Raw genomic sequence first — 27,965 nt, forward strand, 5'->3', positions numbered from 1 at the left:
TCAAGGGCCACAAATCAACTTTACTAGATGTCTTGGTTTTATTGACTATTTGACATACAATCCATGCTCACTAAATGCCTTAAATGAGTGACTATCTAAGACGGTTTAATTACTAATTAAATCAAGAATAATGGTGCAAAGTTAAAGATGAAAAACTAACTGCAAACAAAACCAAAAATTTCTCATCACTACTTACTCACACTATTGTGCTTTCTCTCCTGCAAAAGAGAAAAAGAAGCTGAATATTATTTATATTAAAACATCACAAAGAATTGGTGGTCTCAACTTTTCCATGTCTAATATGAAACAAAACAAAGCAAAAAGCCTTCCAGGACATATTACAAAGACAGAAAGTCCATTTGTCTGTCTGACATATGGAATATTCACCCCTAGACTATGGATGAGCTCCACGGATCATTTCCTAAGTACCTAAGAAGTAGGCCGTGCCCCCTGCTCCATGCTCCCCTGTCCCATGCTCCCCTGCCCCATGCCCACCTGCCTCTGCTCTGCTCTCAGGAGCTTTGTCTGTTTCCTATTACATCACCTAAGCCCTAATTCTCGAGACAGCTTTCTGCTTTGTGAACACTGTCCGCCTTTAGCATTGAATGATAAACCCTTCTTTAAATGCTTTAATTACCAAAACCTACTTTGTTTCAGCATGACTGTACTATCTAAATATTACCAATGTACAGATATTTTCAAGCTAGTTCTTTAAAAGATTTGTTTATTCATTATTATGTATACAGTGCTCTGCCTTTATGTACATCTGCAGGCTAGAAGAGGACACCAGATCACAGTATAGATGGCTGTGAGCCACCATGTGGTTGCTGGGAATTGAACTCAGGACCTCTGGAAGAGCAGGCAGTGCTCTTAACTACTGAGCCATCTCTCTAGCCCCAAGCTGGTTCTAAAATGCCATGACTTTCATATTTGCAAAGGTAGACCTGAACCTACTGGTGGGTGGTCGGTCTTCTTTAAAATAAATAAACAAATAAATTCAGGATAAAACCAATAAAAAAAAAAATTTACAATTACACTTGGAAACATTTACCTTACCACTACTGCTTGGAATTACAGCAGACCAGTTACACTGCATTCCACCATGTGTTTTATGAGAATAAGGCAAACACTCCAGGGTAATAAAAAGAATGTCAAAGGCTTGATAATTACCCACAGGAGAAACCAATGTATAAGAACTTATAAAACAAGGAAACTTGTTCTCTAACGCTGAGTGGCAAACTCACACCACAACCCAGGTTCCCTACCTTTCAAACACATTTGTTAACGAAATAAGGACCCAATGGGAAGAGACTCAGCTACACCCATTGAGAAGGAAAGACCTCTTAAAAATACAACTAGTGGGCTGGAGAGATGGCTCAGAGGTTAAGAGCACTGCCTGCTTTTTCAAAGGTCCTGAGTTCAACTCCCAGCAGCCACATGGTGGCTCACAACCATCTACAATTAGATCTGGCGTCCTCTTCTGGCATACAGTTGTATATGCAGGCAAAAAATTGTATACATAATAAATAAATCTTTAAAAAAAAAAAAAATACAACTCTTGAACTGTGAAAAATCTGCTAGAACATTTATTCTTATACAGTGTATGGACCAGATAGTTTTAGGAGTTTTTCTCATCTCAAATGACAAACTAAAAAGCAAAACTCAAACAGAAGTGGTGGTGACAACGTTAGGCTCTGAGGAGATCTCTGGGGACACATACAGCCTTTGGAACTGGCCATCAGCTGAGGCTGGAAAGTTGTGGAGAGCTCCCTCTCAAGCGGCTCCTCCCCCACCTATGGACAAAGCATGCATGCCCTAGCAGGACTTCCAGGCAGACTTGGCTTTCTTAGTGACACTTCCAACAACACGTCTGTATTTCAGTACATTATCCCTGGAGCAAAGATCAGTACTCAGGCAGTGACATGAATTAAGCATTTCAAGCTGCAAACGCAGCAAAACCACGGCACACACCAACTGAAAGGGTGAGATGAACAGCAGGGTGCACACACACATCCACACTAGAAAGCAATTACCCCAAGAATACAAAGGCGGCTGGCATATCTACGCAGCACTCCTGAAATCAACCATAATGAAAAAGGAGTAGTTCTTTACTAAGTTATATACCTAATATTGTGTAACAAATACTCGGACCTGGATGGGAGAGATAGCTCAGCAGCTGAGAGCACACTATTGCAGAGGTCCCAAGCTCAGTTCCCAGCACCCACGTTAGGCCACTCACAGCATTAATAACACCAGTTGGGGGACTAACACCCTCTTCTGGACGCCTCTGGCTTCTGCATGCGCACGCGAGCGCGCGCGCGCGCACACACACACACACACACAATTAAAAACAAAATACATTTTTAAAAATACCCAGATCCACTGAAGAATGTCCTACTTTCAAAAGATGTGTGGGGTGTGGTGGTGCACACCTTTGGTGCACACCTTTAATCCCAGCACTAAAGATGGGAAAGGCAGGCAGATTGTTGAGAATGAGACCATCATGTACCACACAGTGAATTCTAGGACAGCCAGGGCTACATAAAAAGATCATGGCTCAAAAAAGAAAAACAAATAGATGATAATAATAATAATAATAATAATAATAATAATGATAATAATAATAATAATGTCATTATTATTATTATTATCATTATTATTATTATTTAATTAAAAGACATCCATGTTGAAAGCCTCTCAGGGACTCACCTCAGTGCGAAGCCGTGACTTGGAGACTATTTACCCTTTTCTGGAAGTGTATTTCTTGCATTCTGCTCTATAAACCATAGGTAAAGTTCAGTTATGAATCAATGACACCTGAGGACCCAGCCCTTGAATCAGAGATAAAGCATTTTGTTCCTCTGAGTTATGAATGCTTGCACCTTTGAGCACAGCTGTCTCCACAGCTAGTCAGGGTCCCTTGCAGCTTTACAAATACCAGAATTCTAAAACTTTTCCATGGATTATTCCAGCAACTCTCGCGCCCCACCCCCATCCTTTAGGGAACTGTCTGACAAATCCTACTGTATTTTCTTCCTGTCCTGATTCCCCAGGGCTTGAATACACTAGAACCAGATGATTAGGATTACAGAGAAAGGCTCAGTCAGGAAGACTTGAAAGACGTAAGCTGTTTTTCATTCACCAAGAAAAGCAAGAGTTCATTGTTCGGGGAGAGAGAGGCCCACGGCACACAGTACTGATGGAAAAGGCCCTTGCTGCACAGGTTCAAAGTCACCAGCATCCAGGGACCAGGCACTCCTTCCAGGCCTCCTGATTTGGCTTAGTGGGGTAGATATAGGAGCCCATGGTAATCCCAAAGCTGTACCAACTCACCCAGGCATTTCAGAAACCACCATGTTCCTGACAAGCCCCATGCATAATCAAGATGAAAGGACATGCCAACCATCCCTTAAAATGTTGGTTTTTTTTTTTTTTTTTTCTTTCCTTTAAGGAGTCCTTAAGATCCTACTTAGTAGAAACAACATGGCCTAGTTATGAAAAAACTGGGTTGGCCTCAGATCTCCGTGCATCACTGTAACGGGCCCTGTGGCCGCTCTCAGGCTGACATAAATGAAGCCTCAAGGGAGATAGGAGGAGTGGGGCAAAGCCTCAGAAATGAAACTCAAGTACAAAGAAGGAGAAGACAGAGAATAGCCTGGAACATCTTTGCCTGAACTGTGAACACACTCCCACAAAAATATTCCCAAAGAGCTCAGGAAGTCTCCCCGGTGCTACTGTTCCCCTAAAGTTGCCTGTCCACTATGTGGTCACCAAGACACACAGACCTTGAAAAGCATCCACGGGCAACAAGATCTCAAGTCTGAAAGGGAACATGGCGATGGAGGCTTCTTCACACTCTTTACTGTGACAGCCCCACCCGGTAAGCAATCAGCAAAGGAATCAAAGGAATCGGGTCCACAGTGCACCTGCCAATCAAACAGGAGGGCTTTCTTCCAGTGCCCTTCCCTCCCGCTGCCTCCCTTGACCTCCTCATCTGCAAGAACATATTCTCCCCCACCTCACTCTCTTTTCTCTCTCCCCCCTCTCCTCTCTCCTCTCTCCCCCACCCGCTCCCACAGAACTTTTTATTAGTGAGGACATTGTACCATAAAATGTCTGGGACTTCTGCCCAAGTCGGCTGACTCAATAGTTACCACTGAACACCTGACTCCAAGACAGGAAGGGAACTGGCCCCTGAGACTGGGGCTACAGCATTCCTTGCTTGTTCTTTCAGCAGGCATGAGAAGCACCAACTGGGTCCCCCAAACACTAGGGGCACAGAGAGGAGTCTAGCTCAATGACAATAAATAAATTAGCTTGGAAATGAAATATCAAGTAGAAATTATGTGTGCAAGGACAGAGGTGAGCCAAAAATCATTTTCAAAAAATAATCCAGTTTAACAGAAGGAACTAAATTATTTAAAAATAATAATAAAAAATTATAATAATAATAATAATAGTGACCATCGGGTTCATTTGCTAAGCCAAGTTTACCAGGATCACCGTAAATGTAAACTTTAAAGTATATCTAAAACTAGTTAAAATGGAAAGTTCAAACAGAGAGTCAGATGACTGCCAGGTGACAGGGCACAAAAGCAGAGAGAGAGAGAGAAGAGGAGGGAAAAGAGAGTGGGGCAGACTCTTGGGTAGAGGGAAAACGGGGCACCTCCGAGACACAACTGTCCTCCCAGTTTGTGACTGTGGTTAGGGGCTGAAACAGAATCTATCAGATTCTCTACTGCAGTGGTTCTCAACCTTCCTAATGCTGTGATCCTTTAATACAGCCCCTCAGACTGTGGTGACCACAAGCGTAAAATTATTCCACGGCTACATCACAACTCGGGGGAGAAAAAAAGCACAGGAGACAGGAAGCACTGTGAGAAAATAAAGACAGCACCCTGGGAAGAGCAGCATTTCAGCAGGCAAGGAGGAGTGGGCGCAAGCAGCAGCCCCCAGCACTCTGTTCTCTGTTGCCTGGCTACCGCTGGAGGCCAGAAAGCCCACATGGGCCTAAGGACCACACCACCAGGAAGTCAGCACAGCTCTCAAGGAGGGGTTTCTGACAACTGTTTTATGGGGGTCCAGGCCTCTTGGAAAAAAACTTAGTTCTGGGCAGAGGAGGCTATTTCTGAAGGGCTGAGGCAGCAGAGTGACCTATGGGCTATTCACTCTCCTGAATAAGGAAAAGTCAAAGTCCCTTTGAAAAGTAGGAGAAACACTGAGCCTAAGAATGAACGGTGGATGGACAACTGGAAAAATAAAATGGAAATACGGCTACAGGGAGGTTAACCTAATGAGGGCGGTATAAGGCAGTGGAGACCACTTTGTTTCACCCACTTTTCTTCAGACAGTCCTTTGTTTACTGGAAACCATGGGTCGTCACCACTGCACATGCGCAGACCACCACCTGGCTTCAGTATGCCTACACGCTGCTGGTATTTTTTTAAGTCACTCACATGTAAATTGGTACGGGGCCTGTATGTGAAAAGCTGAGTTTCACTTAAGCGCACAATGTGAAAGCTCCTGTAGAGTAACTAGCTGACAAGCAAACGACGGAGGGGGAAGGGTCCTGTCACCAATAGTGAGGCAAGAGGCCAAGCAAAGGCAACTGTGATCTTGTTCCTGAGAGGCCACTGTTTGACTGAGGAAAGCAAGACACAGCAAAGCCACAAACTTACAAAAACAAACAGCCTCTCAAGTCAGACATCTAAACATCTGACAACTTCCTTCTAACTCACTGAGACTGGCATGTCCACCCAAGAAACCGTAGCTCACTCCCACACTTCCCTCACTCTAATGGACGAGCCTATCTGTTAAGACTGTTTTCTAGATCAGTTTTGGCGGTGGTGGTGGAGCCAGTGGAGGTGGAGGTGGCAACTGAGGCAGTGGTGGCGATGCCGGTGGATGTTGAGGTGAAAGTGGTGGTGGTGGTGGTGGTGGTGGTGGAGGAGGAGGAGGAGGAGGAGGAGGAGGAGGAGGAGGTGCTGCTGCTGCTGCTGCTGCTGACGACGACGACGGACGGCGGGCTAGGGCTTCCTACGTGCTTGCTAATCCAGGACAGAATGAACTACATCCTCTCAACCCAGAGGCATTTTGATGATGCTTTGAAACAATCTTTCCTTTATTGGCTTTAGAGTCACCTGAATGAGGCAATGTTTCCAACACAAGCAAGCTAACTGGCCCGTGGGTCTCTGCTGAGAAGATGTGAAGCCAACAAGCAGAGCAACAGCACAGAGAAGCGAAGAAGGGTCCTGCTGTGGGTAGAGGAACGATCCACAAGACCCAGAGTCAAAAACAAAAACAAACAAACAAAAAGACCCACAGTCCTGCATAGGCAGTGCAGGAAGGTTTGAGGAGCCTGGGAAATGTTCTTGATCATTCCTATTGCAAATAACTGTTGACATATGACACATAGTAAAACCCATGAAAATGAACACGGGAAAGCCTGCTAAGGCTTCTTAAGTGCTGTCAGCATGTAAGAATCTACAACTGTATTAATAACCAATGCTTCCAACAGAAGGTGTTTTTCAGTGGCATTAACAGAAGGAATTATCATTTCTTTAGTGTGGCGTGTTTTCAGCACCTTTCTGCTCTCTGTAGTCATGGTGAAAACAAGAAGCAACAGGCTTCATGGAATGCCAGCCTCCCACAGAAAGACCACTGTTCTTCCTTAAGAAGAGCTACAATCTTCAAGAGGTGCACAACACCCCAGGACAGCATAGAAAAGGTAAAAACCTCAGAGACCGCCTCACAAAAAAATACCCTTTACTTGGCTGTCCATATATGAAAGCACATGGAAGTAAATGCATTGCCTAAACCCAAAGTGGTCCTACAGTATGCTTTTATCAACAGACCTCTCACACCAAATCTCAGCTTCTATCAAACCAGGAGAAAAATGACCCCTGACTAACCAGGTGCTGGCGCTGCTCTCTAGAATCGCAGCACCTGGAAGACTGAGACAGCGAATGGTTTCAAGGCATTAAGCAAACCTACACAGATACCTTGCCTTGAAAAGAAAACTACACACACACACACACACACACACACACACACACACACCACATATTTATACACATGTATATTTGATGTGTATATGTCTGTGTCTGTGTGTCTGTGTGTCTGTGTATTGTACCTCCATGCCTGATTGGTGCTATCAAAATAAGAAGCGAAGGATCTGCGAATATAGCTCGGCTGTGGGATGCTTGCACAAGATCCTGGGTTTAATTCTTCAAAATCACAAAAATAATACTAAGAGACAGTGTGAAACTTACTAGGCGGGGGGGCTGAAAATAAGACAAATTATATGTGTGCTCTACGCGCAGAGTTCAAGAGGCTACTCCAAGATGCCGCAAAGGCTTCCCACCCTCCATCCCCACCACCTGTAACCATGTCTGTGGCATATACCACCCATTTCGGATCTCACTCGGTGTGAACTCTGTCATCTCCACAGGAAAAGAACAAAGAGCTGGCATCTGTAGTGCTCGGAGTATCAGTATAAAGAATATGGGCTGGGAGAACGTAGATGACAAGCCATCTGTTCCGATAATTTACGGTGTGAGCGCTCCAATCTCCTTCAGTACGGTGCAGCGTCTCTATGGCAACCCTGTCTCTTCCTTAGTGTGGAGGCTCAGCTGTGTCTTCTCCTTCACAAAGCATGTGTACCTCAATGATGGTCATACCCCCTCTTCATTTGCACCAGGTGCGCTACTGGAAAGGCTCTACAAATTATACTTACCACACCTCACTCAATCCTGGCTGTGATCCCTGCCTGAGTGCTGACATGTCTTGTCCCTAGAGGATATACACCAGCTAGAGCCTTGGTCCTCAGAGAAGTCACATTGGGGAGCGATAGATTTTTAAGAGGCGGAGCCTGGTGTGAAGTCCCCAGTTTGCTGGCAGCTCTGCCCTCAGTAGGGATTCGGGCGGTTCTCCTGAGACCGTGGGTTAGTTCTATGTGAGAGAAGTAGCTGTTCAGAGTGAGGCTGAACCCTGAACCACTCCACCTTCCCGTCCTGCAGTGGGACTTCCAAAGGTCTGCAGGTGCTCTTGTCGCGTATCTGGGTCAGGGGCCCTTTCCAGAGTCTAAGCCCTGAGGCTGGGGCTTTCAGCCTCCAAAACTGTGAGATAAATAAACACACTTTCCTGGTAAGTCCTGGCCTCGGGTGTTTTTTTATTATAACATAGCTGGATGCATATATTCCCAGGATCCACAGCAATCTAAGCCAAGCTTTACAGGACCTATCTACATGTGCATTAACCTTGAGGTGTTTGTTTGTTTGTTTTTCAAAATACAGATTCCAGGGCACTATCCTAGAACTGCTATATCAGATCCTGAGGCTTAGGAATAAAATCCAGGTGACTGTGCTGGTCCAATTTAAGGAAATGTGGGTATAAAGTAGCAGTTGTCTCCTAGGAGCTACAGTGAGATTAGAGGGCCCAGCAGCTCATACTCACAAGTGAAAGAACAACCCAGATGAAGCAGAGCAAAAGTGAGCTGTACACAGACACCATGGCAAGACCAACGGACGGCAGGGAGCAAGCAGAGGACAGACAAGACAGTGAAGCTTCCCAAAGGCAACAGCGCTCAGGTGGGGAAAGCAAACCTCAAACAGGACGACCAGCCAATCTAAAAAGTACTGGACACAGAGCAGAACACAGTGATGAGCAACAGGTTCACGGCTCCCTTGAGCCTGGCTCTGCAGAGCCTGGGGCGCAATCAGACCAGGTCTGTAGCTCAGAAGCCCACTCGCCCTCACGTGATCCCCACTGTAATGCAACACCCTAAAACAGGCATTGGGGATGAGCAAGGCATGGGAACCCAGACTGATTCTGCCTGGTCTGCCCTGCCACCGTGGCCTGGAGCAGAGGAAGACATCACATCTACGGGTCAATGTGTGAGAAATGAGACCTCATGCACTATGTCTTTTTAAGAGCATCCCAAAATTCATTTTCACCTTGAGGGCAATTTCAATCACATAGCCTGTGCTCACTCGTCGTCTCTTTAATTTTAACTTTTTTTTTTTTTTAGCAGTTTCCATTTTTTTTTTATTTTTATTTTTTTATTTTTTTAATTATTTATTCTTGTTACATCTCGATGTTTATCCCATCCCTTGTATCCTCCCATTCCTCCCTCACCCCCTCCCATTTTCCCATTATTCCCCTCCCCTATGACATTATTCCCCAGCACGTTTTAAAAGGAGGCCAAAAGAGAACCTGCCTAATCATCTTGCCTCTTTGGACTGTAAACTCCCACTAGACAGAACATTATTTTTGTGTTCTCCAGCTGTATGGCACCCGGCATACTGACGCTACTCAAAGGATAAACAGCTCACACATTACAGTGTCGTGTATATTAAATAATGCCCATAAAGTCCTTTGAAGATGAAAACCACTTCAAGTGCTAACTAATGCTAAGCTAGGCATCTGGAACTAAGAAACAAGGATGACAGAGCTCACATCCCAATAAGATGACTGCCCAACAGGAGGCACTGTGCTAAAAGGCTCTGCTTCCTGCCCTCTGGTCCCTTTGCAGGCACTCTGCACAATGGACGCCCCCCTCCCCCACCTCCTTCATGTGCATCTGATGATGTACAGACCAGAAGAGAAAATTTCAGAGCGCTGCAAAGAACAAAAGTCTTGAAGGTTCACTTCTTTCAGGAACTATGGCCAAAAGCAATGTCAAAGTCTCACAAAATGTTGTCTTCCTTCTGAGATGTGTGCTTTCCAGGGAGGTGATGGGGTTGAAGACCATATAGTTTAGTTTTACAATCAAGCTTAGCTGTTTAGGGGTTAAAATGCTTTTAGATGTTTTAAGCTGATAATGATGGGATATGATAGATATTGATTTACATTCAGACTTTTAGACTCACCAAGATAGGAAAGATGTTTTCTTCAAGGTTGCCAAATACAAATAGCCAAAACACTATGAATGTTATATATATATATATAAAATTCTTGATTGTTTTGTGGTTCTTGTTGCTGTAGGTAGCTTATTGTATATATGTGTAATAATATAAATGTATATGTAAAAAAATTTCCATAAAAAATGTTTTAAATGCACTGTATGGAGTGTCAGCTGAACTATATAGCAAGTATGATATAAAGTCTTGCCACTAGTTGCCTGGAGAGATTGCTCAGAGGTTAAAAGCACCTTCTTCTAAAGGTCCTGGGTTCAATTCCCAGCAACCACATGGTGGCTCCCAACCATCTATAATGTGACCTAATGCCCTCTTCTGTCCTGCAGGTGCACATGCAGGCAGAACACTTATACATAATAAATAAATAAATCTTTAAAAAAAAAGTCTTGCCACTAAGTAAGTGTGTGCATGTGTGTGTGCGCGCGCACGTGTGTGTGTGTGTGTGTGTGTGTGTGTGTGTTTTGGAATCTAAGCAATGTGCAGTACACAAGCTACATTAGGGGAAAGAGCTAGCTGTGATATTTCATGCTAACATCGCTCTCATCAGGAGGAAGTAGAGCAGAAAGCTGTTTCTGTCAACTTCCCCCAGAATTTTGTGGGAAACTAAACTAGGACCAGTTTCACTGTACTCACCTATGGTGTTCCCTACCCGAAAAAGCAACTCCCTGGGTCTGAGACCATAAGTAGAAAGGAAATTCAATCTGTTTCATTTGAAACTTGCTAAAAAGTAATCCAAGGTCCACAAAAACTCTAACTATGAGCCAGGCAGTGCGCCTTTAATGCCAGCACTTGGGAAGCACAAACAGGCAAATCTCTGAGTTCGAGGCCAGCCTGGTTTTACAGACTGAGTTCCTGGTCTACAGAGTAAGAATCTCTGTCTTGCGAAGAAAGGGGGGGGGGGGGGGACTAAACTAAACATGCCACCACACTGCGACCAAAGGTTAGATCAGCTCCATGACAGCCCATCCAATAGTGTGCTTCTTGCCTTCTTAGTCACCAGAAGGGGGTAAGTAGAAATGTCCAAGAGGAAGCCATCACCAGGAAAATGGTGCTTTCCCCAGGACTCTGCCCACCTTCCCTAATTCTGTTTACTCAGTAAACAGCTCTGTACCAAAGGACTGTGAAAAGAAACCTCTGAGCTCCAGCCTCCTGCAAACATCTGGATTATCACTACCTTCCTCGAAGGGGATTGCAGAAAGTACCCCAAGACTGAAGCCATCTGAGAGTCTACCATCCATGTCCTTTCCTTTCACTGTATTATAAAAGGCACTCCATTTGAAGAGTTCAAGTCAGTGCCTTTCATGTATTCGCACTGCTGTGAAACAATGTCCATTCTCTAATTCCAAAATACTTTTTCATCCTCCAAAATCCCTTCCCAGAATGCCTGGCCCATTAGCAATCATGCCACCCTCGGCCAAGACTTTCTTCTCTCCAATTTTACTAAATATCAAAATTTCTCTCTGAAAGTGTTAAGAAACCACCGTCCTTTGTTGACAAAATGTCTTAGTCATATGAAGGACTTGACGGGGTACAGAGGCCAAATTTCCCAGAATACAATTTAACAAGAATGAGAATATTTATAGAAAGTGCAGAACACAATACATGAAATTAAGTCTATCTCCCCAAATCAGGGACCAAAATTCCACAATGTGATGTAACACAAAAATAATAATAAATAAATGAGTAGACAATACCAGAAGAGCAAATATTGTGCCAGTAGCACAAAAATCTCACGCACTGTTTTATGATTTCTAGAACTGGGTGGATATGTGTGCACATGCACGCATATACACTCACCTTTCCCAGAAATCCCACAATAAAAACCAGGAGTATCAACCACTGCTTTACACTGACCACAGCTGATCTCTGAGGAAAGTCAGGGGAAGGGAGCCAGCAACGCTTCTTCAAGCCATGCCTTTAGGCTTCCAGCGGCAACAGGGTGCGCTGGAGTCCTGAGACAAGACGGGCCCAGTCAGCCTCGTGTAGCTCACAGCCACTCCTGCTCCAGCTCCTACACAGATACCTCACCGGGAATTCTTTTTTTTAATATATTTTATTAATTTATTCACATTACATCTCAATAGTTATCCCATCCCTTGTATCCTCCCATTCCTCCCTCCCTCCCATTTTCCCCTTACTCCCCTCTCCTATGACTGTGACTGAGGGGGACTTCCTCCCCCTGTATATGCTTATAGGGTATCCTTCCTCTGAGTGCCACCAGGCCTCCCCATCCAGAGGACGTGGTCAAATATGGGGCATTCTTACTGATGTAACACCTTCCTTCTTAGCTCTTCTCTCTGGCAATTAATGTATGACAAGATGAAGACAATAAACTTTTCCTCAAAAAAGGTGCCATGTTACTAAACCGTTATCTATTTGAAACTGATCTCTCTTTCCTTCCTGGCAACTCCTTATTTCCAACTTTGTGCCGTAGCAGCTTGGGAAAGCACATGGCCAGTGAGGTCCAGCATCATCGGGGATGCTACTTTGGATGACTATCTGACAAGATTCTGGGTAGAATGAACGCTGACCAGGACCGCTGACAGACACTTTCAACTTTAAGATGGACATTTGTATACACCTTGGTAGAGGTAAGTATTCTGAAATTGCTTCTGCGTGTGAGAGAAGGGAAGCCGGACACTTCACTATGAAAAAGGAATCACAAACATGGGACCAGCAAGACCACCAGGACCCTGTGAGTGGGGGAGGCCTGAGTGCATGGAACACATAGGTTTTCTACCATGCATTAGGTGAAGGAAAACACCTGAGTATGAATGCAACTGTGTGATTATGTTAAGTGTGTGTTTGGTTATGCAGTGTTTATGCACACAATCACGAGCTCAGTCCACTGAGAGGCTCTACAGGCAGTGAGCACACTTAGTGCTCATTCTGCTAAAAATGCATCAGTAATGGCTGATCCCTGGGCTGGAGCAAGGGAAAAAGAAGATGATCCTTGAACTATTTATTGTACCACAAAGTGAGAAAGTGCTAAAAATAAGATAAAATGATAGAGATGGGTCACAAAAGATAAAGGAGGCAGCCTGAAGCTGGTGCTGAAATTGTCGATAATGACAGCAAGGCTGCAACTAACAATGCAGAGAACAGTTCATGAGGCCTGACTTACCAGCACAGGTAAACTGAGCAGAAGGAAAACCTCTTCCTTATGGTAGGAAAAAAACAAAACAAACAAAAACAGCAACTAAGAATAATAACATTAGGAAAAACACTATTTGGCAAACCATCAGGTAATAAGTAATTCAGACAAATGGAAAGGGGGAAAGAAAAAGGGTTTTGCACAGCCTCACATTATCTTCCCCCCACAAAATGCTAAGTAATTACAAAGGGAAAGAGACCTGGTGTCACCACCTGAACCAAGTGATGAAAGTAACACTACCACATTGGGACAGCTAGATGCAGTGGGGCAGCTGGTTGGCAGTGAGGCAGCTGGATACTGGGAGAAGCTGAATACAGTGGGGCAGCTGGCTGGCAGTGAGGCAGCTGGATACAGGGAGAAGCTGAATACAGTGGGGCAGCTGGCTGGCAGTGAGGCAGCTGGATACAGGGAGAAGCTGAATACAGTGGGGCAGCTGGCTGGCAGTGGGGCAGATAGATGTACCGGGGAAGCTGGATACAGGAGGATTGCTCCTCGATGTGTTGTTATGGAAAGCCCTCCTGACAAAAACTCCATGGCCTGAAGCTAATGAGGAATCATACATCTCAAAGTGACAGCTGGTCATCAGTACAAATATTCAATTGCATCAAAGTAACAGAAGAGACACACCAAGGAGATGTTATTAATGGCATCCAAAGAGCTATAAACACTGCCATACGTGATCCTAAAATGACCATGGACCATCATTTTCGTCTGCGTTGGAGTGAGGTTCTTGTGCACTGTGTCAAGGTTGCCCTTGTATATTCAGATGCTGATTCTGCACCAGCAGAAAGCTGAGAACAGACTGAACTTTGACACTGTTAAGTATTACCTGCCTCAGTGTTTTGTTAACATGCACTTCCTTCTAACAGCTGAGGGAAGAGAGGAAGGCAGGACTTCCAGCAAAGACAGGGACTCTGGGAAGGAATCTCAGGCAGGGTAGTTCCCTGCCAGACATGGAGGAAGTAGATGAAACTAGAGACTAAGACGGATGGGTTAACAGGCTATGTGGCAGAATCTGCCCAGCTATGGTGCCATAAGCTCATAATAAATATAAAAGGTCTCCATGTCATGATTCCATCCACTGGTTGTCTCGAAAGTCCCATTTTACTTCTTAATTGTTAAGAGTACATTTTGTCAACAGATAGACTTGTATTAAGTTGGTAGACGTATATGACGGTACTGTACTCACAAAGGGCAGTTCTACAGGCCTGTAACTCCCGCACCAGGGAGGCCAAAGCAACATCACAAATTCAAGGCCTACTTAGTTACTTAAGGAGACCTTGTCCCCCCCCCAACCCCACAAAAAGAAGTAACAATAGTTTCCCAATCTTCATCATTACATCAGGGCATCTTCTTGCTCTTAGAAACATGTACGGAACCATTTAGAGCAACTTTCCTAATGCTGGGACGCTTTAATACAGTCCTTCATATTATGGTGAGCCCAACCATCAAATTATTTTGTTGCTACTTCATAACTAATATTGCTACTGTTATGAATCATAATGTGAATATCTGATATACAGGATATCTGATGGGGGGGGCACACCCCGGGAGTGGAGACCCACAGGTTGAGAACTGCTGATTTACAGTCAATGGGTGTCCTCAACATCTACCACTTACTCAACTGGTTCCCAATGAAAACTGAAACAATGTATCTAAACACAAAGAGAGCCAGAGAGGGCAAGCAGTGCAATGGTAACAAGTAGGAGAGCAGAGCTAGCCTTCTGCATTGCACAATGTTAGTTCTGACTCCTCAAAATAGTTTCTTCACCTTCCAGTAAATGTAACAATGTATTTAACAAAGAAGGCACAGCCAACTAAACACCCTGAACGGGCAAAGGCAACAGTGAAGCTACAATTCAGTTAATCGGATGTGGACCTGCCCTTTGTATGACCTTGGTTACTTTAAAATAAAAGAGTTACTGTAATAATGGGTCAAAAGTAACCCATAATTTCACACTAAACACCTACCCAATTCTGCTCTTTTAATTTTCAACATTGTCAAAGACTAGGAGTTAAGGGGGGGGGGGGCTTGAAAACCCTATAAACTAGGAGGCAACCAGATGAACTGAGGCTGATGAAACCGTAGTGCATAAACAGAAGAGCCCAAAACAAATGCCTAAGAACTGTCTCACCAAAGCGGACGGAGAAATGCCCTTCCTCCCTACCACTAGAGCTCAACATAGCCTACTTAAACACAGCATGAAAAACAGCAAAGGAAGGAGTGGGGAAAACAAAATGGGTTTACACAGGCAAACCAGGATGCCCACAGCCACTTAGGAAAACCGCCCCTTCAAAAAGGAGCTCCCTGGCCCTCTCTTCTCCCCATCCCCAACTTGTTCTTTGGCTAAGTTGGAAAGGAAGCCCTAGGACTCGAGGACACAGAGATGGCCCTAAGGAGTTCCCTCCCTGGCTAAGTGACTCTGCCTTGCCCATCCTGCCAACACTGCATTTGTCGCCACAGACATCTCGTAGTACTTCCATCCAGTCCAGACAGCCAAAGACACAGGAGCAATGCCTCCAGCAAGACTTCCCCCAGTCCGAAGCAGATGGGAGTCAGATAAAAGAACACTTCACCTGGAAATCTGGGGCTGCTTGTGTTATCTGTGTAAAGGAGCATCTGATGTAATTAGGTTTTAAAAAAAAAAAAAAATAGAGAGAGAAACTAAATTATAGAGCCCAAACCAACACAGAGGAAATGCTTGTTATCCTTGAACCTTTTTGCTCCACTTTTATTTGATTCTACACTGGTAAATTATAGCTTTGACCATCAACACCCAAGAATCTATGTATTACATTCTCAAATGACAATCCAGACTCTGCAGGATGCTGTGTAGAGTGAGGTCATTTTACTCTCTCCCTCTCTGAGGAAAATCAGGAGAACAGGTGGCTTTGTAAGAGGGAACTGGGGCAGGTCATTTACCCTCAGAAGAAGCTGACAGCCCCATCTGTAACCCAGAACTGCACCACATGCTGAACAGAAGAAGATCTGAGTTTTAAAATGTACATGAGACATCGTACATAGGACGATGCAGCATTAAATGGCCAGTGCAAGAAAGAATGCCAACAGACTGTCAGCTTTTCCTGGAGGACATGGCTGGTGTTTAAGTGGCTCTTCTGTGGTAGGTTCAGAATAATAGGTATACTTTTGGGAGAGGGAGAGAGAGAGAATTGAAAGGTATGATGAAGTCAATGTAAGAAGTGGAACAAAAAAAAAAAAAAAATGAAAACCAACAAAGAAAATAGTAAGACCAAAAACTCTCATGTAAACGAGCAAAGGTTATTCTTTACATGTGACCTGTTTTTGTAGTTCACTGTTGCAGGTCTTCCATTGGGAGATATGAACACATTAACCATTCACTCAGTTCTTATTAGAATGTGAAATAGATGGCTCCAAAGGGGATGAACTAGACGATAAGACAAGACCAGCCTGTCTCCAAAACTGCCGCTCATCCCTAGAAAGCCCTCTTCACTGCCAGGAGTACCGAGGCACTGCAGACTGTGCTGCATGCGCTATGATTCTCTCTGTTCTGTCTGAACAGCAGCAAAAATCACCAAAGAGGGAAAACTTAAAAAGCAGCAGGAACGGTAAACTGTCAGTACTGAAATATAAGTGACATGTGCTTTAAGCGCTTACACACCAGATGGATTCCTCAAGCCACCCTTCTCTTGGAAACCCAGGAGTGGACTTTTGTTTCCTGAGAAAAAAACCCAACAGGGTGATGTATTTAACACACTGCACTTGTCCGTAGGTGACTCTGCAATCCTCTCCCAAGAGAATCACAGACATGTGGCTAGTGACCTAAAAGTCAAATACACTTCTCAACAAAAGATCTTTGGCCTCAAGACAGAACACATGTGCCATCAGACTAAACACTCCACAGGGGGCAAAGTCGCAGGACAGAGACTCTTCAAAAGACCATCCTCTTGTTGCACCTAGGCTCACTGCACCCCAAATAAACATCTCTCACCAGCTCCTCACTCTGTCACATGCACATCAACTTTCCCAAGAAAGCAGGTGGCTCCTTATTTGGACCTTAAGGAGCTTCCTTACATGGGTAGGGAATAGATAGAGGAAATTTAAATCAAAACACAATTATCACGGAAATTTAATGTTTCTACTACTGACTAAGAATTCAAACTGAACAAATACACACTAACCATAAATGCTAAGAGCAAGGTTTCCTATAAAGAAGACACGTGACCCCTAATAACATCACAACCAACCATGGGGGTGCCTATTAGAAATACTGGTCTCGGGATGGAGAGATGGCTCCGCGGTTAGGAGCACTGACTGTTCTTCCAGAAGCCCTGAGTTCAAATCCCAGCACCCACATGATAGCTCACAACTGTCTGTAGCTCCAAGATGTGACAGTCTCACATAGACATACACACAGGTGAAACACCAATACACATAAAATAAAGGCAAATAGTTTTTTTTTTTTTTTTTAAAGAATACTGGTCTCTTTAAGCTGGCAAGGAGCTGAAGTAAAAACGGGGTTTAGTGGGGCTTGGTGGAGTGTTGGTTAAGACAACAATTCTGTTCGGAAGGAGAATCTAACACCAGGAATCAGGAAAACTCAGACAGAAGGCAGAGAAGACAGCTACACACCACAGTCTTAGGCTGTTTTTTGTTTTTTGTTTTGTTTTGTTTTGTTTTTAAAGCAAGAGACACAGGCAAGGACCATCCTTGAATGAGACAAAGAGTAAAAGGGGCAGCTCCCAGGGGTCACTGCCAAGTTCCACACCACTGTATTCATTCCTGTGCTCCCGTTCAGGTGACCAGCTCCACAGAGAACCCTGCCAAGACAGGCGAGCACTCTAGGGACAACACATGGCCTTGCTCCAGCTGAGGGCCCCTCCTGACCTATGTGTCCCATCAGATTAACCCAAGAGTGAGAAGATACAATGAACACCTGTCCTCAGGCAGATCATTCAATCACCTGTCAGTTCTCCAAGGATGGGGCAAAGGAGAAGAGAGGCAGGAATGAGGCAAAGGACTCCAAGCAAAAAACACTCCATTCGAATGCGGGGGGGTGGGGGGGGGGGACACGTACTTGCTACTCAAACGCTTTCTTCTTCACTGTCCACACAGGACCTGTCTCCCTGTGGTAATGTTATGATAATGCACTTACAGTAACAAAGACTGCTCCACTGTAGGACGGAGGAAGGATGAGGAAGGTCGCCATTTCTGCTTTTTATGACATAACACAGCTCCCTCTTATCAACATAAGAGATTTTTCTAAGTAAGTGTGGCCATTGATTAAGAATTTGTCTTTTCTCTGGAATTCTGCCAAAAGTACAAGATAACATTTTATTTCTGTGGTACAGGAATAAAGTAGGTAAACAGAATAAATATCAGGAATAGTTTATTTAAAGTTGATAACTTCAAACATTACTATCATTTGGAACAAATTCCAAATTCATCATAACATCTTAAAAGTTTGGGGTTTTTTTTTTTTTTAACTATCCTGTTTTTATTTGGGTTCTGTGTGTGTGTGGTTTCGGGGCAGGGTGGGGGTTGCTTGCTTTCTCAAGACAGGGTTTCTTTGTGTAGCCCAGGCTTTCCTGGAACTTCTTTGTAGACCAAGCTTGCCTCAAACTCACAAAGATCCACCTGCCTCTGCCTCCAGAGTGCTGGAGTTAAAGGCATGTGTCACCATGTCCAGCTTTAATTTTCTTTTTTAATCATACCTTTAAAAATCATAATTAAGCCACATTTCACTTTGAATATCACCACCAACTTCATTTAAAAATCTTGGTGAAAAGTTTAAACCATTAAAATAGCTTCATCTAAATCTTCACTTGTATCTAGACAGTTAAATTGTAAACGGGGAAAAAAAAAAATAAAATATACCACATCAATAAGTGAGTTTACAATGTCTCAATGGAGAGCAGTTGTCAGTGATGAGTTTACTGCCCTGTGTCATTTCTGAAAGGTCATTTCTGGGTGGGTTTTTTGTTGTTGTTGTTGTTGTTGTTTTCATTTGTGTTTTTTCCTTACTTTCCTCTGAAACAGCTTAGTGGCTAAGCCACCTAAAAAGGAGAGAGCAACACTCACTAGCCCGTCACACTTTTTCCATCTTTCCTTTTCAACATATGGAGAGTACCAGGGACCCACTTCAGAACGCAGTCTCTGTCTTAGTACTTAGATGACCACAGCTTCCAAGCTTCAGAACACAAGGCTGGAGCCTGCCGCTTAAATGGCACTAAGGGAATAAATATAAAGAAAATTTCCCTCACGGTCCATAAGAAGACCATCATTTCAAAACACCAAAAGCACGCAGCTGCTCACTCACAAAGTGATACCCTCAGTTCTCCTCATGGAGTCCTAGGGAAAGAAGGGGGGCTGCAGAGAAGCATCCAGAATAAGAAAGACACCCAGTGTGATGGCTTCCGAATAACCACAAACCTTTGTTCTCTACACACATTCACTTAACGCCAACCGACCAACCGAAGCATGCCAGGCAGGTTAAAAATAATGCATTTATGTAAGTGCCCCCCCCCCTTACACACACTCTTGCAAGGTTAAATACAGAGCTCTGAAAGAATGATTTATTGCCACAAGGACAGGGACCCAAAATAGATTGGCAATAAAAGTGAGTGGTCCCAGGGGTGTTGAGAACTGGTGTAAGCCGCATCCTGGCCATGACAGGCATCCGGGAAAAAGCAGCAGAGTCCTATCAGGCTTCTCAGGCCTGACCTCGTACCTACTCAGTTCCAATCTGGGGAAAAAGTCACAGAGCTGTCCTGTAAGCCTGGCTCCCCGTCTGCGAAAGACAGAAGCTGGCCTAGCTCTATTCTGCAGTACCTCTTTGTTTTGGTTTTGAAATTTTCTTTATCTTTTTCAGTGTTCCACTCCGAACAAAGAAAGGTGAAGCTTAAATTCCACTGACATGCAAACAAACAAACAAACAAAAAAACCACACATACATACACACACAACAAAAACCGGCTAGCTGCCTACTCAACCCATTTTAGCACCAATTGGCCTGTCACCATACACCAAGCCTAAGAATGGCTGGTCAGGATTACCAAAATGAATAGGGAATTTTCTTTAATAATAAAGTGTTTAGTGGGGAATGAAATAACACAGGGGGTGAGACCTTGAGTGGGATGGATGCTGAGTGACCACTGCCCTAGAATTCAAAGAAGAAAAAAAAACCAAAGTATATGTACTAACAGCTCTGAAGGAACTACAAAGTACACAAGAAAGGGAAACAGTCCTCACAGGCTGTCTCCTCCACCCTAGGACACACATCCGGTCCCCAGCACCCACCTTCAAATCATGGCAGGTGGCAGCATCTCTGCTTAAACACCTCTACTGAAGTGGGGGAGAGGAGGGTGTGACACAGTAGCTCATTCTATTTTTGAGCCACTCTGTTTAAAAGTTCTGTTAAGCTGGTATCTTTTCTTCTTTCATCTAACCACTGGTACCAGTTTCGGTCTATGGCTACAAAACTAAAAGTGTCACAAAGAAGCAAGAAGGAATAAACCATTAAAGGGGGATCAAGCCACTACAGCTGCAGAGTGGGAAGGTAAAGGGAAGCAACAGAAAGCCTTTGCCTCCTGCAACACTGACACTGGCAACCTCGGGGCCAAGCTCAGACACCCTAGAGACTATTCACACCCTGACGTGGCCTCCCAGTCAGTGGGAACATACCTTCCCCGCTTGTAAATCTTAAAGACGGTACAGGTGGATTTGACAACGTGGTCTCCTCATTCACATTTAATCAAATCTTTCCTGGAGGTCCTCCTACCTGAACTCCGTTCCATGAGGTCCCCAGCCAAGGCCACCCTTAAAACCACGGTACCCATCCTTCAAACTCACCAGCCCCTGTGCATCCTGTACTCACATCATTGGCCTATATGCCAACCACTAAGATCTGGGACAGGGATTCAGAGCTGCTCAATACAGAGAAATAACTTCTAAAAAGGGGTGCACACTACCCCCTGGGATGGGACCATTCTCCTAAGGCCAACTGAAACTCTGCCCTGGCTCCTGACCATGAGTCAATTTACTAAAAAAGAAGTTTGTCAAGTCACATTGGAAGGTGAAATAAAGGAATAAAGCAGTTGGTGACATTACCTGGACAGGATCTCTAAAAATGAATAAGAAACCCAGGACTGGGAGAAGATAAGAACAGGAAACAGAGCGAAGACAGGCAATCAAGACCAGCAGGTCTTTAAGAAATCCTGGAAACAAGCCATTCCTCAACTGTGCATTAAGGTGTAAGAAAGTCTAGTCTCAACAGCATCAAAAAAAAAAAAAAAAAAAAAAAAAAAATCTCTACGGCACAAGAACCTTGCTAACAGGAGGAAGCTGAATTTTGCACAAAATCTATTATTCTGTGACAGGTGATAGAAAAATAAAGAATGATAGCTTCTGGGCACCGAGGAAGTATAGCTCAGTTCCATTCTACCCAGCCAGTCACAAGCCAAAAAATAAAAAAATAAAAAATTTAAAAACTGTTAAAGCTTTCGCTCGAAGGAGTCGGTGTTTACAGGAGCTGGAGTACAGGAGAGTATATTAAACCCAAGTAGACACCGCAGAGACGGAATGTGTCACTTCTAATCATACCCAATCGGTTAAGACGAATCAAAAATAACTCTGCCAGACAAAGATCAAGAAGACAGAACTATACCAGGTATCTAACGGCCTTGCTAACTTCTGCCTCGCCCAGGGCCGGTCGCTTCAATTGCTAGTTCCCAATGACCTGGATTGGCGTCTTGATCTCTCCCAATTTGGGAGCTGAACCTGAGCTTCGGAGGTCACCCCGGTGCAGGCCGCTCACCAGACCCCAAGGCTCACCCAGCCGTCCTCCCGGAGGCGGGCGAACAGCCTCCTCGCGCCCGCCCTGGCCCTCCCGCCCCTCCGGGACCTGACCTGGGCCGCCCTCTCCGGCTCTCCAGCGCGGAGTCTGCATCCTCACTCCAGAGCCTGGGCCGCCAGGGGCTGCTCTCCGTGCTGCTGGCCCCCGGAGGCTGACGCGGCCCTCTGCCGCTTCCCGGACGCGCAAGCCGACCGGACTGCACGCGGGGACGCGGGATGCGCGGACGCGAGCCCGGCTCGCGCGGGATCTGGGCCGGGCCGGGCTTGGAGGAGGCGCCGTCACCGGGGTCCCCCGGACGCCCCGTCACGCCCCCTGCGCCGCACACCCGCGCCCCGCCCGCCTGCCCGGCTCGGAGCTAGCCACCTCCGGCTGGCCAGAGCGGACCCCGAGCCGCCCGGCACTGCCTCCAGGTCCACGCCACCCACGCAATGCCCACAAGCCCCGGCCCTACGCCTGTCCCCAAGGCCACCACCGTCCCAGATGTTGTGCTCCGGCCTCCCTCAGAGACAATGGCTCGACCCGACCGCCGCCTCAGCTCGGCCACCGTCCTCGGTCCCTAGGCTGAGGTGCGATGGCTGCCCGGTTTCACAGAACCGTATGCCAAGGCGAGATGACAGGCTAGAGCCCCGAGTCAGGACACTCGCTTATAATGGGGTTGGGGGTCCAGCTACCAGCGGCCCAAAAGCCATCACAGGGCAGAGCCCGCTGTCCCGGGTCCCGGTGAGCTCGTCCTCCGAGACGCCGGCCTCCGCCCACGCCGTCCCGGCCGCCGCCTCCTCGGCCCTCCAGCGAGAGACAAAGAGCCGGCGCCCCAATCCGCGGGGCCGTGGCCGCTGCAGCTGGAGACCGAGGGGTGTCCGGGGGGCGAGTGCCGGGAAAGCGAGTGAAGGAACCCGGTTTGATCCGCAGCACAGGGGCGCCGTGGGCAACCTGACACGCCGGCGTGGATCGCCGAGCCCCGATGCGGCGACAGGGACGAGAGCGCGCAGGGTTGCTCCGGGCCGGGGATCTGGGCGCGCCGGGCCAGCCGAGACCGCGAGGCGACCGCAGTACTCACCGGATCGGAAGAAGGCCGCGATGTCGGCCAGGTCCTTGGCGGCCTCCTCGGCGCCCTCGCCGGCGCCGCCCCCGCAGCCGGAGCCCGCCGCGCTGGCCGCCACTGCGGGGCCGGAGGACGCGGCCGGGGCGGTGGCACCGCCGCTGCTGCCGCTCATGGCTTCGGCGGCGGACGCGCCCGCCTCGGGCCCCGCGCCCCTAGCTCCGCGCACCCAGCAGCCCGCGCCTGGCCTGGCGGCGCCGAGCACCCAGCTGCCCGCGCCCGGCACGCGGACGCACAGCCCCGGGGCGGCGGGCGGCGGCGGCTCGGCCCGAGGAGCGCGCCCACATAGACGAGGACACCGCCCGGGAGCCGCGAGCCTGGCGCGGGGCGGGCGCGCGGAGCCACGGCCTCGGCGTGGCTGGCCGGGGCGCGGGCAGCGGCGCGGACACGCGAGTGCGGGGGCCGCGGCCGGCGAAGCTCCGCGATCACGGGCGCCGGCGGCAGCCGCGAGCCTCCATCTTGCTTTCCAATGGGGAAGGAAGGAGGGGGAGGGAGAAATCACGGCCGAGGGAGCCCGGGTGAAAGGAAAGGGAGAGCAGGGAAAGGAGAGGAAGGAAAAAGAGGGGCTTCGGGAATTTCCGGAGAGCTTCGTTAAGGCCGGAGCGTGGGCTCGGTGAGTGGGCGGGGCCTGTTGTGGGCGGGACCACGGAGGGGCGGGGCCGCGCCTGGGCGCCCGGAGGGTGGAATGGGATGGCTGCGGGAAAGTAGAGCCAGCCAGGTCTCCTCCTCCAGGGCAGCTCCAAACCTAAGAGCAGGAACAAGTGTGACCAACCCACACCGGCCTTCCAGGCCCGGCACTGCGCCCCCTGCCAGGACTCTCGCTCCGTCACTGAAAGCAATCTTAGCGCTGGAGCGGTTTCATTATTATTTATGTTACCCGGGGCGCCAGATGACCAGGGAGCAGGGCAGGTGTGTCCCTCACTGGCGCAGCGCTGGCACTAGCATGTAGAAGGGGCTCGATAATTATTCAATGAGCAGAGAGGCAATGAAAACAGATTTATCTGCTTTAGTCTACCGCCTCCCTGTATGTTAAAAAAAAGGGGGAGCTTGCGGGGAATCCCCATCTTCCAAGTGTTCTGGGTCCTATTGTATGGGGGAAGATGATGGAAGCAGGGGAGTCCAGAGGAAACGGGAAATTCTGGTTAAGTCAGCTGTGTGGAATATCAAATTCTGCTTTATTTCATGGCAGCTTTATTCCATGCAGCCATGGAATGGGAGGAATGGGAGTCAGATAATTAAAGATCAAATACTGGAGAAAACAGATCAACAAATGTCATCAAAATACACCACTACCTATGTTTAACGGGAGAACGATAATTAAAGGACTAGTGGATAGTGGCCAACATATCTTTCTCCCTTGGGAGTCTCAGACAAGCAGGAAGAGTAGGCTAGAGAGTTTAGTTTCGTTCAGGATGAGGATTGAAGTCGTCCATAGGAACTCGTGTTCCGCTTACTATAGGTGTGTGTGAAGATCTACAGGTGTGTGTATACATTGAAAATAATACATGTGCCTGTATCATCTTGTTCTGTCAATTAACTGGGCCTGGAGACATTTTCATAACAACCCACACATCTAGCATTTAGAGCTCTCTTTCTATCTCCATCTCTATCATCTATCTATCTATCCATTTGTGTGTGTTCCTATCTGTTGACACAGTGTCTGTGTTCACATGACTACAAGAGGCAGATACCAAGTGTCTAACTCAACCAACCATTCCTCGCCTTTATCTGAATCTGAAACTCTTTGATGGGTTAGACGCTGACCATTACCTATGGATGCTCTTGTCTCTGCCTCCCTAGTGCTGAGCTTATAGGCGCCAACTGCTGCACCCAGCTTCTTACTGGAGATACTGAGGGTCTGAGTTCAGATCTCCATGGTTGCAGAGCAAATATTTTACTATAGCCCGAGCCAATTCTTCAGCCAATTCCTCAGATCTTGTTTTTAATACAATATTTCTCTCCAATAGAAAGAACTAGGGCTCTTTGGGGAAATGGCTGATTCTGGCCGTGGGACAGGAAATATTTAACAGGAGCCTGAAGCATCCTGTTATGCCAGAAGGTAAGGAAGTGGCTTCCCAAGAAAAAAGTCATCAGGGATAAAGATTGTCCAAGAGACATAGGATACAATTGAAAAAGCTCCTAAAGACCAGAGCTGGAACAAGCTAAGAAAATACAGCACTAGTTGATTATGAGCACAAAGTAAATACTTTTGAACCCGTGCTGATGTCAACAAATAAGCAAATGGATGAGAAGAGACAAATTCCCAGTGCAGAAGAACTACAAGCAATTTATGTAGAGACTATGTCTTGAATGAGATGGAGCCGAACTCTCCTGAAATACAGGGCTACGCATAGGACTTTCCTTCCAAAGAGGACAAAACTGGTGAGCAGCCATAATGCCGCCCTAGCCCAGTGATCAGGTGAATGTAAGAATCAGTAAGTCATCTTCACGGTGTGTACGGCTATGGTAAGGATGATAGCGTACCTCTGTGGTCCCCCCCCTCCAAAATCCCTAACTCCAAACAAATATAGCACCATCCTGTGAGTGAAGTAATTCCTATAAAATACTCCACCAGCACTCTCTCAAACTTTCAAGGTCACCAAAACTCAGAAAAGGCTAATAAACAAGCATAGATGGCTGTGAGAATCCTAAAGTGCTATTAGAACTAAATACAATGTAGTCATTGGCCAGTGTTGTTGCTTTGTTTTATGACAAAGTTTTCCATCTGTAGCCCAAGCTGCTCTTGAACTTTCCATTACCTTGCCTCAGCCTCCCAAGCACTATGAGGGTTTGGACAAAGAATACAGTTGTGTGCCACCATATTCAGCTCAGCGTAGTGGTCTGGATGGCCTAAAAAAAAAAAAAAATCCCTGAGGTTAAAACTAAGTAAATCTAAATAACATGTGGCAGTATTAGTCAATAAAGCAAATCCACAGCATAAGAGAAACCAGGTCTGGGGTAGATGGGAGCTCTCTGCACAACTTTTTAGTAAATATCACCCTCATTTTAAGATTAAAAAAAAAAGAGTTTAAAGCTTACTTTTAGTCAGGTGAGCAGTCTCTTACAAAACAAAGCATCTCACAGACCTGCAGCTCAGGTGTGCTGACAAGGGTTCTCTGTTTTTACTTTTAGTTAATTCCTGTGTATAGTTTCTTTCCCTCTTTTACTTAGCCAGGCTTCCAGAGGCGTTCAGAGTGAAAACAGACTGTACTTGGTTCCTGGACATCAAGAACTATACGAGCACATCTGTCCCTACACCTGGACAACCTGCCCAGATTGCCGACATTGCTGAGGCCAGATTGCCGACATTGCTGAGGCCAGATTGCGGGCATTGCTGAGGCCAGATTGCCGACATTGCTGAGGCTAGATTGCCGACATTGCTGAGGCCAGATTGCCGACATTGCTGAGGCTAGATTGTGGGCATTGCTGAGGCTAGATTGCCGACATTGCTGAGGCCAGATTGCCGACGTTGCTGAGGCTAGATTGCCGACATTGCTGAGGCTAGATTGTGGGCATTGCTGAGGCTAGATTGTGGGCATTGCTGAGGCCAGTCCTTTACTGTTGTGCCTGACCCACCCATGGGAACTCAAGTCTGCTGGCAGCCATCAGGAAAATACTCAGCTGCTCACTCTGGTGCTCAGTCAGAACCGACCCCAGGAAAAGGCAGAGGCAGCCACAGCGTCCACTCTCAGATCCTCAAGGCTTCCTCACACCAGCTTTCTCAGAGACGCACCATAAGATGTAATGCTAACCAACTCTTTCCCCAAACCCAATGAAAGAAGATGTGCCCTTCTTGAATTCCAGTGTCATCGTTCTTTCTTCTTTACCTATTTGTTTTGGTGTAACCTTTTTATTCTTTAAGAGATTCAGCTTTTAGTGTCCAACAAACCTTTCTTTCTGATTCTCTTTATCATGGATTCTAAAAGTATACCTTAAAATCCAAAGCCAAGCGCCAACATTTTTCTTTGCATCTTTCCCATAATAATCCTACTTTTGGCTCTGGGTTACCTCACTCAGGATGATCATTTCCAGCTCCATCCATTTGTCTGCAAATTTCATGATTTCCTTGTTTTTAATAGCTGAGTAGTATTCCATTGTGAAAATGTATCACAGTTTCTTTATCTACTCTTCAGTTGAGGGACATCTGTGTTGTTTCCAAATTCTGGCTATTACGAATAAGGCTGCTATGAACATAGTTGAGCAAATGTCTGTGTTGTATGCTGGAGCATCTTTTGGGTATATGTCCAGGAGTGGTATAGCTGGGTCTTGAGGTAGCCCTATTCCCAGTTTTCCGAGAAATCACCAGATTGATTTTAAAAGTGGTTGTGCAAGTTTGCACTCCTTGCCAGGCATGGTGGTGCACGCCTTTAATCCCAGCACTCGGGAGGCAGAGGCAGGTGGATCGCCTTGAGTTCGAGGCCAGCCTGGTCTACAAAATGAGTCCAGTACTACCAAAGCTACACAGAAAAAACCCAGTCTCAAAAAATAATAATAATAATTGCACTCCTATAAGCAATGGAGAAATGTTCCCTTTGCTCCACACCCTCACCAGCATGTGCTGTCACTTGAGTTTTTGATCTTAGTCATTCTGATAGGTGTAAGATGGGACCTCAGAGTTGTTTTGATTTACATTTACCTGATGACTAAAGACGGCAAGCATTTCATTAAGTGTTTCTCAGCCATTTGATTTTCTTCTGTTGAAAATTCTCTGTTCCCTAGAAAGGGGAGCAGGAGCTGTCTCTGCCATGGACTCTGTTGCCTGTTCTTTGATCACTTCCCCCTTGCCAGGTTCCTTATCAGGCCACAGAGGAAGAGGATGCAGGCAGTCCTGATGAGACTAGATAGGCTGGGCTCAGATGGTAGTGGAGGAGGGCTCCCTTTCTCTGAGGACTATGGGAGAGGCCTAGGGGGAGAAGAGGGAGGGAGAGTGGGGCTGGGAGGAGACAAGGGAGGAGGCTATG

The 27,965-nt window shown here is 46.3% G+C and overlaps 1 protein-coding gene across 1 annotated transcript in view; it reads right to left on the reverse strand.

Annotated features, from left to right (window-relative positions):
• Positions 1 to 23,119, reverse strand: part of Trio (trio Rho guanine nucleotide exchange factor) — a 289,251-nt gene extending 266,132 nt beyond the window's left edge. The window contains exon 1 of the mRNA XM_051151014.1: positions 22,963 to 23,119. Coding sequence (XP_051006971.1) covers positions 22,963 to 23,119 — 157 coding nt within the window. The remainder of the gene's footprint in view (positions 1 to 22,962) is intronic.
• Positions 23,120 to 27,965: the final 4,846 nt, after the last annotated feature.

The sequence above is a fragment of the Acomys russatus genome, chromosome 9 (genome assembly GCF_903995435.1).
Source record: "Acomys russatus chromosome 9, mAcoRus1.1, whole genome shotgun sequence".
Lineage (NCBI taxonomy): Eukaryota > Metazoa > Chordata > Mammalia > Rodentia > Muridae > Acomys > Acomys russatus.